We start from the raw sequence: 13203 nt of genomic DNA on the forward strand, positions 1-13203 counted from the left end.
GATGTCGTGCTTATGGTACTATGACAATGATTTCTTTGTAATACTTGAAACTACTATATGGGTAATTCTTTAACTACTGGCTCTTTTATGTCTTTTGATTATATATCCAAAAATATATATATAATTTTATTCAAATTCCTCTTTCTTTGTCAAACTAACAAAAAAAAAACCCTACTTTTAAAAAGTTTACTAGCTTTCTATTATATATTTTTTTAATTATTCAACCCTCTTTTATGTGTCAAAATCACTGTTTTTACCTTGTCGCACACCCAGAGTTTTAAACTTCAACAATGAAAATAACATTTTAAAATATTATTTATCTGGTATCTAATAATGTATCTTAATTTAGCACTAGTGAAATAATTTAAATATTTTATAGTTATTAATGTGAGACTATTATCAATGTTTTTTTTATAACTGTCACACAGTATCAGTGTCATTTCCACCACAACACTGTAATGTCGCTTTCAAAAGTTTGTGTGAAAGATTATTTTGGTGGTTTCTATGAAAATGAATAGTGCCATAGAAGCAAGGTTTATTTGCACTCTTCACCCTTCCCCTTGACCTCACTTTCAATCATGGTCATGGCATTAACGTAAATCATACCAAGTCTGGAATGGTTCCACCTATGTAACTATACAGAGTTTGAGCAGGATTAAAACCAGCACTCAAACCAGCATTTTTATTTATTAGTTAGTTGACTCTTGCATCAGTCACTAGTGCACTTCAATAGGCCAGGTGACTGAGGTTTACTCAATTTCATCCAAGCCCAGTGAACGATATGAATTAGTTCTCCATTCATTGCCACAATATCTGTTTTCTATCCACAAAGTTCCCAAAACTATCTTCATAAATAACTAAGCTCAAATATCTTAGCCAAACTGGGAGACCAACTGACCACCTTTTGACTGTTTTAAGCTGTTTTTATTCTTCTTTCTCAGCAGCTGCATGAAAAATAGTGGCTGTATTTAGCATGAGTTTTCACACACACACACCTACATAAACTCACCCTGACTATTAGCATTATTGTCTTTCCAGATCAAGTTTTGGCAAGCACAGTTAGACCGCCATCGATTGAAAATGTCCAAAGTTGCAGAGAGGTAAGTCAGAGAGAGAGAGAGAGAGAGAGAGAGCCTGTGCTGTTATCGATCCACAGGTCTTCATTATTCTACAGTGCTTAAACATTTTCTTATCGATCTCTTTAATGGTCTGTGTAGATATTGTTCATGCTGACAAACATGTTTCTGTTTCTCGTCCTCAAATTTACTTCATCTGTGAGATCAATGACTCACTTAGGATGCCACAACATCTCGAAACAAAGTTTTTTTAATGCCACGTGAAAAGAAACCGACTTGTAGCAATCAATTATAGATCAAAATAAAAAATGTCCATCAGTGTTGGAAGTAACAACTTGGAAGTAACATGCATTATGTATACATAATCAGATTACTTAAAGTGCCCCTAAATGATGTTCATAATGTTCGGATATTACCTTTCTCACATTGTGTAATGTAGCTGTTTGTCAATATAAAGAGTCTGCAAAGTTTTAAAGATTATCAAAGTGCAGGATTTCAGGGTGTTGATACTGTATGTCAAAAATATATTTTCTTTGCAGTAAAAACAAATTCACTTTTCATACACAAAAAACTGAGTTTGAACTAGGGATCAAATTGATACTGTAAAAGTGATGCCATAATAACTGTCTATATTACTGTGTACAAGCTACCGGAACTAAAATATTCAGATATAGTAATGCCCATTTCAATTACAACAAGCCCAGCAGACACACAACATGTTTGGTTAGATTCAGGTTGCCGCACTTAATGCCAGTGCTATTTTGACGTCCATTAATGACATAAAATTGCATTGATATTTGGTTAATTTTAGGTTGTGTTGGTAAGTGACCAAAATATTTTAAACCAACATCATATTGACGTCAAATACTGAGATTTGTTCATCAAGTATGGCAACCAAAATCCAATGTTTGATAGACGTCATAATGGTTACTGCCAGACAACATCAAGCTGTAACATCATTAGATGTTACAACAAATATACAATGAAGTTAACTTACTAATAATTTCATTCATCCATTTTCTTTTTGGTTTAGTTCCTTTATTATTCTGGGGTCGCCACAGCGGAATGAACCGCACTAATAATTCCAGTTACAACAAAATTGTTTATGTTCATTACTAACCTGGGGTAAGGGTTATAAATATGGTGTAAAATTATTATAATATTGCATCGTGTACAGTCATATGATCAGTATAACTCATTGATATGAATATGAGCAAAAATCATTGATGAGCATAAAACATTCAGAGAGGGGATGAACAATAATGCAAATCAAAAGTAACAAATCAACACAAAAAGTGCAAATCAATATAAAAGTACAGTAGCTTGCTTTTAGTATTGCATTATTTTAAATCAATAATACCTAATAATAAAAAATAAAAATAATAGTAGGGCATCACGGTGTCGCAGTGGGTAGAACAATTGCCTTACAGCAAGAAGGTCACTGGCTCCAGCCCCAGGGGGGTCAGTTGGCATTTCTGTGTGGAGTTTGCATGTTCTCCCCGTGTTCACGTGGGTTTATTCCAGGTGCTCTGGTTTCCCCCCCAGTCAAAAGACATGTGGTATAGGTGAATTGGATAGGCTAAGTTGGCTGTAGTGTGTTTGAATGCAACAGTGTGTGGGTCTTTCTCAGTGTTGTGTTGCGGCTGGAGGGGCACCTGCTGCGTAAAACATTTGCCGGATAAGTTGGCGGTTCATTGCGCTATAGCCACCCCTGATTAATAAAGGGACTAAGCCAAAAAATAAAATGAATGAATGAATGAATAATATAATAATAATAATAATAATAATAATAATAATAATAATAATAATAATAATAATAATAATAAAAACTTATAAACATTGTATTAACACAATAAATGTTAAACAACAGTACTCTTATCTCTTAATCTTATTTTTTAGTATAAGGCAAGGAAAGACAAGTTTATTTATTCATACACAATGGTAATTCAAAATGCTTTACATAAACAAGAATAATAGAAACAAGAAAATTCAAATGATGACAAGAATTAAAGATGATTAAAAACTGATTAAAATGTGTTAAAACAGGTTTTAAAGAAAGTCATAATCGCGCGATCTGTCAGATAGAAAAATGTAAACCATAAAGTTAAATTAATTAGCAGGTACATGAACATTTTTATGTGTTTTAGTACACTATGTTCCCTTACAGAAAAGCTATGCGAGTGCTTCGCGTCATGTGCAGTTGTGGTAAAATCATTTGTGAAACACACATGGAACAAATGTAGCACACATGAAATTTGTGGTTTTGCTAACTTTTTATGTGGGGAAACTTTATAAGTGGATTCTTTCTACATGTATTTGATGTGATTTTAGCATTAAGTTCATGTAACCCTTGTGTCTTATTTCTGAGACGTTAATAATAGATACCATTTTTTCTTCTCCCTCTCTTTAATCCGTTTGTTTTTATGATTGTGTTGTAGTTTGCTGAGCTATGCAGAGCAGTATTCAGACTATGACCCTTTCTTGTCCACTCCTGATCCCTCCAACCCCTGGATGTCAGATGATACAACACTTTGGGAAATGGAGGCCAGGTTTGTTTCAAACACACACAGACAAACATGTATATGGTGGTTTATGAGGACTCTTCATTGGCATTATGTATTTTATACTGTAAACTACTTGTTACATTGCCTTACCCTACCCCTATAAGAAACCTCTTTATTTATTCTCTTTTCGGCTTAGTCCCTTTATTAACCTGGGGTCGCCACAGTGAAATGAACCCCCAACTTATACAGCATATTTTTTATGCCATGGATGCCCTTCCAGCTGCAACCCATCACTGGGAAACATTTATACACACTCATTCACACACATACACTATGGACAATTTAGCTTACCCAGTTCACCTATAGCACATGTCTTTGCACCTGTAGTGGAAACTGGAGCACCCGGAAGAAAACCTTTACACACAAATGCACACAAATACTCTTATTGTCTTAATTATTGTTGTATAATTTATTTTGTGTGTGTGTGTTTGTGGGTGTAGTAAGGAACCTGGTCAGACTCGAGTTAGACGCTGGGGTTTTGGGATTGATGAGGTGTTGAAAGATCCGGTGGGGAGAGAGCAGTTTCTCAAGTTCCTAGAGTCTGAATTCAGCTCAGAAAACCTCAGGTAATCCTCCAGCACACTTCCCCTTCATGCCCCCTGCTGGCAGGTGTGGAGAAATACTGCGCAACCGCTTCTGCTCTGTGTAATGGTTTTGTGTTCTGCAAATGAATTCTCTTTTACTGTTCAGATTCTGGTTGGCAGTGCAAGAGTTAAAGAGAAGGCCGATCCGTGAGGTGCCAACGCGGGTGCAGGAGATCTGGGAAGAGTTTTTGGCAGCTGGAGCCCCCAGTGCCATTAATGTGGACTCCAAGAGCTATGACAAAACCACACAGAATGTCAAAGACCCTGGGAGATATGCTTTTGAGGATGCACAGGTGAGGAATGTGTGTTATTGAGTAGCTACATATTTCATATAATATTTGACTGTTTGTAATTGTGTGTCTCTCAGGAACACATCTATAAGCTGATGAAGAGTGACTCTTACAGCCGGTTTATTCGATCCAGTGCCTATCAGGAGCTTTTGCAGGCCAAGAAAAAGGTATTTGACTAACAGTCATAAAATCAAACAAATTCTGACTAGTTAATTTACACTACTATTCAAAGCTTTGGGGTATGTGATTTTTTTTTTTTAAGTAAGTCTTATATGTTGAACTAAGCTTAATTATTTGATCACGAAAACAAATATAGTAATAGTGTCAAACATAATCAAACATTGCTCTCTGTTTAAATACATTTAATTTATTATTTTCTTGACTTGTGTCCTATAAACGTTGAAAATCAAAGCTTATTATTATGTATACCAACCTTTTGTTTTACTGTCACTTTCGATGCATTTAATGAACACTTGCTTGTTTAAAGGTTTATTTATATTTTAAACAATTCTACCCAACCCCAAAGGTTTGAGCAGTATTGCATGTGAAGTTATCTCTCAAATATAGACAATCTGTAAAATGTGATGCTGGCAGCTCATTGTTTTGGGTTTTATACCACAATTTACAGCACCAAATCAAAAAGTCACTTTTTACAAGTGCAGAGTAACATTTTCAAAAGGACAAGAGCAAAGATCAAGGTTCCATAATGCAATTTAAAAGCATAAATAGATACATCCATGAGCCATAGATAAGTTCTGTTTCAGAAATATTTAACAGTGTACTTTAAATGAGTTTATTTTGATAAATATTATTTTATGAATTTTACAGCAGCTACTAACGAGATGGTATAGGAAAATACCTAATAGTTAAGACTATAGTTTAACAAATTATGAAAATTTGCTCAGTCCATCCAGTATCCAACTGGTGACTTTTTCTACACTGATGCATTAAAAAAGATATTAGCTAAAACTGTGGTTCTTGGTGATTTCAGTAAATGACACACTTACATAAAAAATATTAAAATAAAAAAAATAAAATAATATATATATATATATATATATATATATATATATATATATATATATAAATGCACACAAACACACAGGCAACACTAAATGAACAGCAGAGGTTATTATTTCTAATGAATGTTCAGACACAGCATGCTGCAGTTTTTCACTCTTTATCTTGTTGAATGGAGTCGGGAAGCATACAGGATCGCAGAACCTCTTTTGAAAAGTTCACTCGTAATGTGGTAAGTGGTAGTGGCCCCGCCCTCTCAGTGACATGACCAATCAGACAGCAGCTCTGATCAGATGACTCTTGTCTGGTGATTTATCCTGCCCCCAAACCTTGTGATGTCACCTTAAATCGTGTTGTCTAACAGGTTTAAGCAAAGCTCTTCTCTTGTCATTATCTGTGTCATCTACAGATGAGCTGTTTGTCATTGCATGACTTTGCATTTTGGTCTCCTGTTGCAACAGCTGCCAAAATGTGTACCTGTTCACTCTTCTCTATCTTGTCCACAGAAAAGTAAGAACTTGTTTTGAAAGAAGGCATTGCTTCCAGGTAACCCTGCTCCTCCTCAGCCTGTATGTGATGCTCCTGGGGCCTCATGTATCAACGCTGCGTACACACAAAAACTTTGCGTATGCCAGGTTTTACGCTCACCTTTGGATTTACTAACAATGAAATGAACATAGGAATGTGCGTTGGTCCACGCCAACTTCATGTCTGGTGTACGTGCATTTCCTGTGTGTGTTTGTTTTATTACCATTGGCGACTCCTAGAGGCAATTGTGTTAAATTGCACACTTCAAAGTATCTTGGAGCCGTGCAATCGCAGCTGTATGAGACGGGATAATCCGCATGTCTAGCAGGTATATAAGGTTTCCACACCATGCAGTTGACCAGACATTAAAGCGCAACTTGCAGCAATCGCCGGTTTTCCCAATGTGATCGGAGCGATCGACTGCACGCACATTGCTATAAAGGCGCCATCTGAAGATGAATTTGCATACATGAATTTGAAACATTTATATTCAATAAATGTGCAAATAATATGTGATGCTACACACACTTTTTAATGATTCCTACTTGTCTTCCTCGTGATGAAGAGTAGGCAAAATCTGATATGTAATGGGGGAAAAAGAAAAATAAGTTGATCAGATGCTGGATTCGAACTGGGTTTAGGAATGATAGTCAAAACATGTTGCCATGCGCTTTAAGAGCTACGCCACTCACACTGCTGATAGTTGCTCAACTATCACTTAAATCGCTCATTTAAACAAGGTGTCCAACGAGACCCCACTGCGTTAACAGCATCAGCTAAACTCTCCCACTTTTTGTTATTAATACCGGAGGACAAACTTTTAAATAACACCGTTTTCTGCAGTCTATCTCCGATAGGAGCACCTCCAATTCACATTCTGTTCAAAGTTTCTCTTGTTGCTTGCTTCTGTCATTGCTTCTTCTTTTGGTTTTGCCAAAGTAAAGTCATTAGCATATTCATACGGGGGAGGAGGCAGGGAGGCATTTACAGCTTTGTGCGTACGCAATGTTTTAGTATTGATTCAACGCAAGTCTTTTGTACATGAGGCCCCTGTTCTTTTGTGTCTGTCTGGTTTACGTCTGATTTTTCTATTGGAGTAATGGATTACCCAGAAATTAAAATATATATTTTTTTCAGGCAAGACAAATGAAGATGTTTGGCAGAATGCCAAAGCTACTGTTTTGAGTCATATGAGTCAGAAAAGTGATTCATATGACTGTTGAAAAAATGAAGTTGTTGCTGAAAAAAAAAAATCAGTTTTCATTAAAGATATTAAGCAGCAAAATTGTTTTAAACATTGATAGTACGAAGAAATATTGTTTTTGGCACTAGAGAGTAAATTGTAATGACTTTTGAAGGTACATATTTCACTAAAGATGCTAAAAGTCTGCTTTACAAATACAAGAGGCTGTATATTCTAAGTATATTCAAATTAGCAGCAGATATTTTAAGTTGTAAAAAATGTAATCAATATTAAAATATTAAAGTTATGGACAAACAAATATACAGTAGAATGTGCCTTAGAGTATCTCTAAAATTATGATGAACTGAAATTAAACTTCTGAGGCAAATCTAAAACACCAGGATGCACTTAGAGAGGGAATAAAAATAAAATATCAAAGTATGAAACTTATTATAATTCAATTTAATTCATGTTTATTTATATAGCGCTTTTCACAATATAGTTTGTCTCAAAGCAGCTTAACATAGTTCTAGTCAAGTCCAGATTTCAGAGTTGAAGTTCAGTTTAGTTCAGTTCCGTGTGGATTAAATTTCACTGCTGAAAGTTCAAACACTGAAAAGCAAATCCACCGAAGCGCATCTCCACAAATCCCAATCCGAGCAAGCCAGTGGTGATAGTGGCGAGGAAAAAAACTTCAATATTATTATTTTTATTATTAATAATAATATTTAGCAAAATACTGCTATTTAGAGTTCTTTTTTAGCCAACTCATAAGATTTAGACATTAACAGTAATTTTACGTTATGCTTTATACATTTTAGTAATTTGTTCTGTATCTGTCAACAAACCATCTGTTTGTTCATGCTAATATACACTCTTGGGCCACTTTATTAGGTACACATTACTAGTACCAGGTTGAATCCCCCTTTGTCTTTAGAACTGCCTTAATCTTTGGTGGCGTAGATTAAACTAGGTACTGGAAATATTATTCAGAGATTTTGGTCCTTATTGACATGAGAAAATCATGTAGTTGCTGCAGATTTGTCGACTGCACATCCCTAATGCGAATGTCCAGTTCCACTACATCCCAAAGGTGCTCTATGGGATTGAGAGCTGGTGACTGTTGAAGACATTTGAGTTCAGTGAACTCATTGTCATGTTCAAGAAACCAGTCTGAAATGATTTGCACTTTATGACACGGTGTGTTACCCTGCTGGTAGTCATCAGAAGATGGGTACACTGTGGTCATAAAGGTATGGACAGGGTCAGCAACAATACTCAGGTAGGCTATGTTGTTGACACAATGCTCAATTGGTACTAATGGGCTCAAAGTGTGTCAAGAAAATATCCCCCACAGCATTACAGCACCACCACCAGCCTGAACCATTGATAAAAGGCAGGATGGATTAATGCTTTCATGTTGTTGACGCCAAATTCTGACCCTACCATCTGAATGTTGCAGCAGAAATCGAGACTCATCAGACCAGGCAACCTTTTCCAATCTTCTATTGTCCAATTTTGGCTGAACCTGTGCGAATTCTAGCCTCTGTTTCCTGTTGTTAGCTGACAGGAGTAGCACCAGGTGTGTTCTTCTGCTGCTGTAGTCCAACTGCCTCAAGGTTGGACGTGTTGTGTATTCAGAGAGGCTCTTCTGCATAACTCGGTGGTAACGGTTATTTGAGTTACTGTTGCCTTTCTATCAGCTTGAACCATTCTGGCCATTCTCCTCTAAAATGTGGCATCAACAAGGCATTTGCGTGTACCGAACTGCCGCTCACTGGATGTTTTTTTCTCTTTCAGACCATTCTCTGTAAAGCCTAGAGATGGTTGTGCATGAAAACCCTAGTAAATCAGCAGTTTCTGAAATACTCAGACCAGCCTGTCTGGCACCAACAACTACCGCACATTTAAAGTCACCTAAATTAACTTTCTTTCCCATTCTGATGCTCTTTTTGAAATGCAGCAGATCGTCTTGACCATGTCAACTCACCTAAATGCATTGAGTTGCTGCCTTGTGGTTGGCTGATTAAAATTTTGCATTAATGAGTAGTTAGACAGGTGTACCTAATAAAGTGGCTGGTGATTGTAGTGTACTAACTAGTAGTAAAGAAAGATATATTCATGCTGGTACGTTTGATCCACTTTAACATATGTGGTTACAGATAGATTTGAAAGTTAAAAAAATTGTTTAAATATAAAAAGCAACATTGCCAGAGATGAGTTGCTGCTGGAAGGGCATCCGCTGCGTAAAAACGTGCTGGATAACTCAGCAGTTTATTCTGCTGTGGCGACCCCGGATTAATAAAGGCACTAAGCCGAAAAGAAAATTAATGAATGAATAAAAGCAACAAAGCAAAAAAGCATGGATTAAAGCTGAGAAATAAATACTGTCAACCTGGGAGTCCACATACTGTAACTGACATGCTTTAGTTCATGTACACTGAACAGTCAAGCAGAGAAACATTACTGTTTATGACTAACTGGAATTTGTCATTTGAGCAATCAAAGTTTTGATGCATCTTGAAAATTCAAGTTGAATGATGTGTGTTCTGTGTTAAATAGTCCTCCCATCAGTTACAGATTTGTCGATTTGTGTTTAGCATATTTAAAATATATTTGCATATTGGTGTATAAAGTCATTGGTTGTCTCCTTGTTTTTGTTTTTAGGGGAAATCTCTGATATCCAAGAGGCCACCTGCTGTCGTCCAATCTTGCTGAGCCTCAAACAATCCACTGAGGATGAGGACGCCGTCATCTTCATCTCTGTCGTCTGATTGGTCCAGCTCCCAGATTCCCTGGACAACGGACCAAATCACATGCATGTCCGAGAGGCTGAGTTTTTAAATCAGTTTCTACTTGCTACTTGCTAGTTTCAGTCTTTAAGACAGTTAGACTTGGACTTCTACTATCTGGGAAATGCAGCAACGTCTTTCAAAAGAGGAAAACGATCTTCTCCTCTCCTCTTCTGTCTGTCAGGACTGTCTCCAAATGTAGACTGATCAAATGATGTCAAAACCAGAAAATTTAAAGTCATAAAAAAATCACAGTTAAATATAACAGCGTAGGCACATTGTGTAAAATCGAGAAGCTTTAGACAGAGATGATCTCTTCCTACTCACCTTTCATCTCTTTTTTGCATTGATTTTATTGCACTATAAAGGATCTAGCACACGTTTGCTTATCGCACATGTGAAGTCGCATGGGATATATCTGAAAGCGACTGGTCTTGCAATCTGTCTCGTTGTTTCTTCTTCGTTGGCTCCCTCCGTTTATTTTTTTATACCATGTGTAAACACTTTTACTTGAAAATGTATTAAAGTCGGTCCTTTATCTGAAAGTCATGCGCTGATTTGTCCTTCACTGCACAGTTGTTAATGACTACTGTAGTTAGAGCTGTCAAGCAGCAGCAGAGCATTTACTCTGACAGATTAGCGCCAATGGACTCGCAAAGGAAAACAGGTTTGTGTTCAGACGGCATCATGTGCTCATCCTATCGACACATCAATAAAAATCTAAATATGTTTTTTGAATTCTGTGACATGAAGAAAGATGAGCAAGTTTCTAAATATCTCCTCGTAAATGTTTTCAGCTATGACCACCAAACTTAAGTCTAAACCTGTATGATTAGTCTTTTTTAACCTCTTTAACTATCAAACACATTTTTAAGCATAAATGTGAGATTGACATGTTCAACAAAAAGTAAAAAAATAAAAATTAAAAATTCAATTCAATTAAAACAAAAAAAGTTATGTACATTACATTTTTTTTTTAAAAGTGACACATTCATTTGTTTTTTTTCCTTCATTTTAGTCCCTGATTTATCAGGGGTCACCACAGCGAAATAAACCACTACTACTCCAGCATATGTATTACGTAGAAGATGCCCTACCAGCTGCAACCCAGTAATGTGAAACACCTAAACACAAATACACTATGGCCAGTTTAGTTTATTCAATTCACCCATACCGCATGTCTTTGGACTGTGGGGAAACCGGTACCTCAGACTGGAGCACCTGGAGAAAATTCATGCATACACGAGGAAAACATGCACACAGAAATGCCAGGTGGCCCAACCAGGACTCGAGCCAGCGACCTTCTTGCTGTGAGGCGACAATGCTAACCACTCAGCCACCAAAAGTTAAACAATAAATGTATATTTAATGTTTTATCGTATTTAATATATGTATTTTACAAAACAAGTTTTACTTCATGGTGATTCATTTCATTGTGGCGACAAAAAAAAAAAAAATGCATGAATGAGTGTTTACATTAAAATTGACAGCAAATCTAAGCAAAATATTTGAAAAAATTGCATTCCAAATTTGAAGTTGATATCTCAAAAAATAGCTTTTATTGAGGTTTTGTGTGGGCGCAGTACCAAACCTCAGCACCAGATGACATCCAGCTTTCCATATAAGGGCACTCCAATTTCTGTGTATTGCTTGAGTGATATGAATCCGATTTTTCATACTTTTCACAATATTTGTAAAATAGACATCAGATTCTACAGTAGCATGGGCTGTTTGTTGAGATCTCAGCTAAGGTTAGCTATTTAGGTTAGATTAGGTTAGCTAATTAGATTGATGGTTTATGTAAACTGGACAGTCAAATGAACAAAAAAAAAAAATAACAACATGAATTATTGAGGGTGTAAAACTTTCACAACAACAATTTAAGTGGTGATTTTTAGTATTTAACCAACTGTAAATCCACCAAGTGCAAAACTTTCATCTGTCCATCTGTGGCAAATTGTCTATCACTAGCAATAGTAATTAGTCTTTGAGACTTAAAGTTGTTAGTAACATGGTAAAACATCTCAACGTGCTAAAACACATTAACATTCCAGCAACGTTAATTCATGCTAGCATTGTGTTAAATGTGAACACCATATTTATCGAAATTGACTAGTGACCATGATAAACATGTTAGCAACATGCTAGCATTGTGGTAAACATGATAGCAGGATGCGAATTTACGCTGCTGTAGTATTAAATCACCAAATGTCAGAAATCAGCAAATTCATGCTAGCAGTGTGATAAATAATGACAGCTATGTGTTAAACAAACAGGGAACATGCTAAGGACAAGACTTATGTAATAATAATGTGCTAGCAACATGTTAAAATATGGTAGAAACATGTTCGCAATATCCTAATTTGTTAGCATATTGATACAATAGCATTTCCCCCTTCACCCTAAGCTTTCAACATTTAGGTGAGGTTTTACATTAGTCATATGAAATAACCAAACATATTTTTACAATTATAATAAAAATAAAAACAAAGAAATCTGAACAAATAATTGACAATCTTGTATTTATTTTACGGTTTGTTAGTTTGTTTGTTTCAAGGTATTTTAAATAATATTTGGTATATTTACAGAATGATTTATTTTATTTAGCCTACTGCATAACAATTTACTTTAACTTTTTATAATTATGTGTCACGATGGCGCAGTGGGAAGCACGATCGCCTTACAGCAAGAAGGTTGCTGGTTTAAGCCTTGGCTGGGTCAGTTGGCATTTCTGTGTGGATATAGCATGTTCTCCACGTGTTCGCGTGGGTTTCCTCCTGGTGGTCCGGTTTCCCTACAGTCCAAAGACTTTCGCTATAGGTGAACTGAATAAGCTAAATTGACCATTGTGTATGTGTGAATGAGAGTGCATAGGTGTTTCCCAGTGTTCGGTTGCAGTTGGAAGGGCATTCACTGGGTAAGACATGTGCTGGATAAGTTGGCGGTTCATTCCGCTGTGGTGACCCCTGATTGATAAAGGGACTAGGCTGAAAATAAATGAACGAATGAATTTTATTACTATTTTTTATGAAAAACAATATACAAATGTCAATTGAATTTAAACATATGTTGCTCAGATTTAGTCTTTCTGTAAACTTCAATGCTTAAGCAGACTGCCATTGCGTTTTTTACCACTAGAGGGCAATGACTCCATCCACCAGGTTTT

The 13203-nt window shown here is 36.2% G+C and overlaps 1 protein-coding gene across 18 annotated transcripts in view; it reads left to right on the forward strand.

Moving 5' to 3' along the window:
• rgs7a (regulator of G protein signaling 7a) overlaps positions 1 to 10582 on the forward strand; it is a 99928-nt gene extending 89346 nt beyond the window's left edge. For 9 of the 18 annotated variants that reach the window (XM_073927188.1, XM_073927190.1, XM_073927187.1 and 6 more), the window contains 7 exon segments: positions 1039 to 1100; positions 3515 to 3625; positions 4081 to 4206; positions 4331 to 4517; positions 4592 to 4681; positions 6041 to 6080; positions 9913 to 10582. In XM_073927188.1, coding sequence (XP_073783289.1) covers positions 1039 to 1100; positions 3515 to 3625; positions 4081 to 4206; positions 4331 to 4517; positions 4592 to 4681; positions 6041 to 6061 — 597 coding nt within the window. In that variant the 3' untranslated portion in view covers positions 6062 to 6080; positions 9913 to 10582. 18 annotated transcript variants of the gene reach the window in all.
• Positions 10583 to 13203: the final 2621 nt, after the last annotated feature.

Source organism: Danio rerio, chromosome 17 (assembly GCF_049306965.1).
Source record: "Danio rerio strain Tuebingen ecotype United States chromosome 17, GRCz12tu, whole genome shotgun sequence".
Taxonomy (NCBI): Eukaryota; Metazoa; Chordata; class Actinopteri; order Cypriniformes; family Danionidae; genus Danio; species Danio rerio.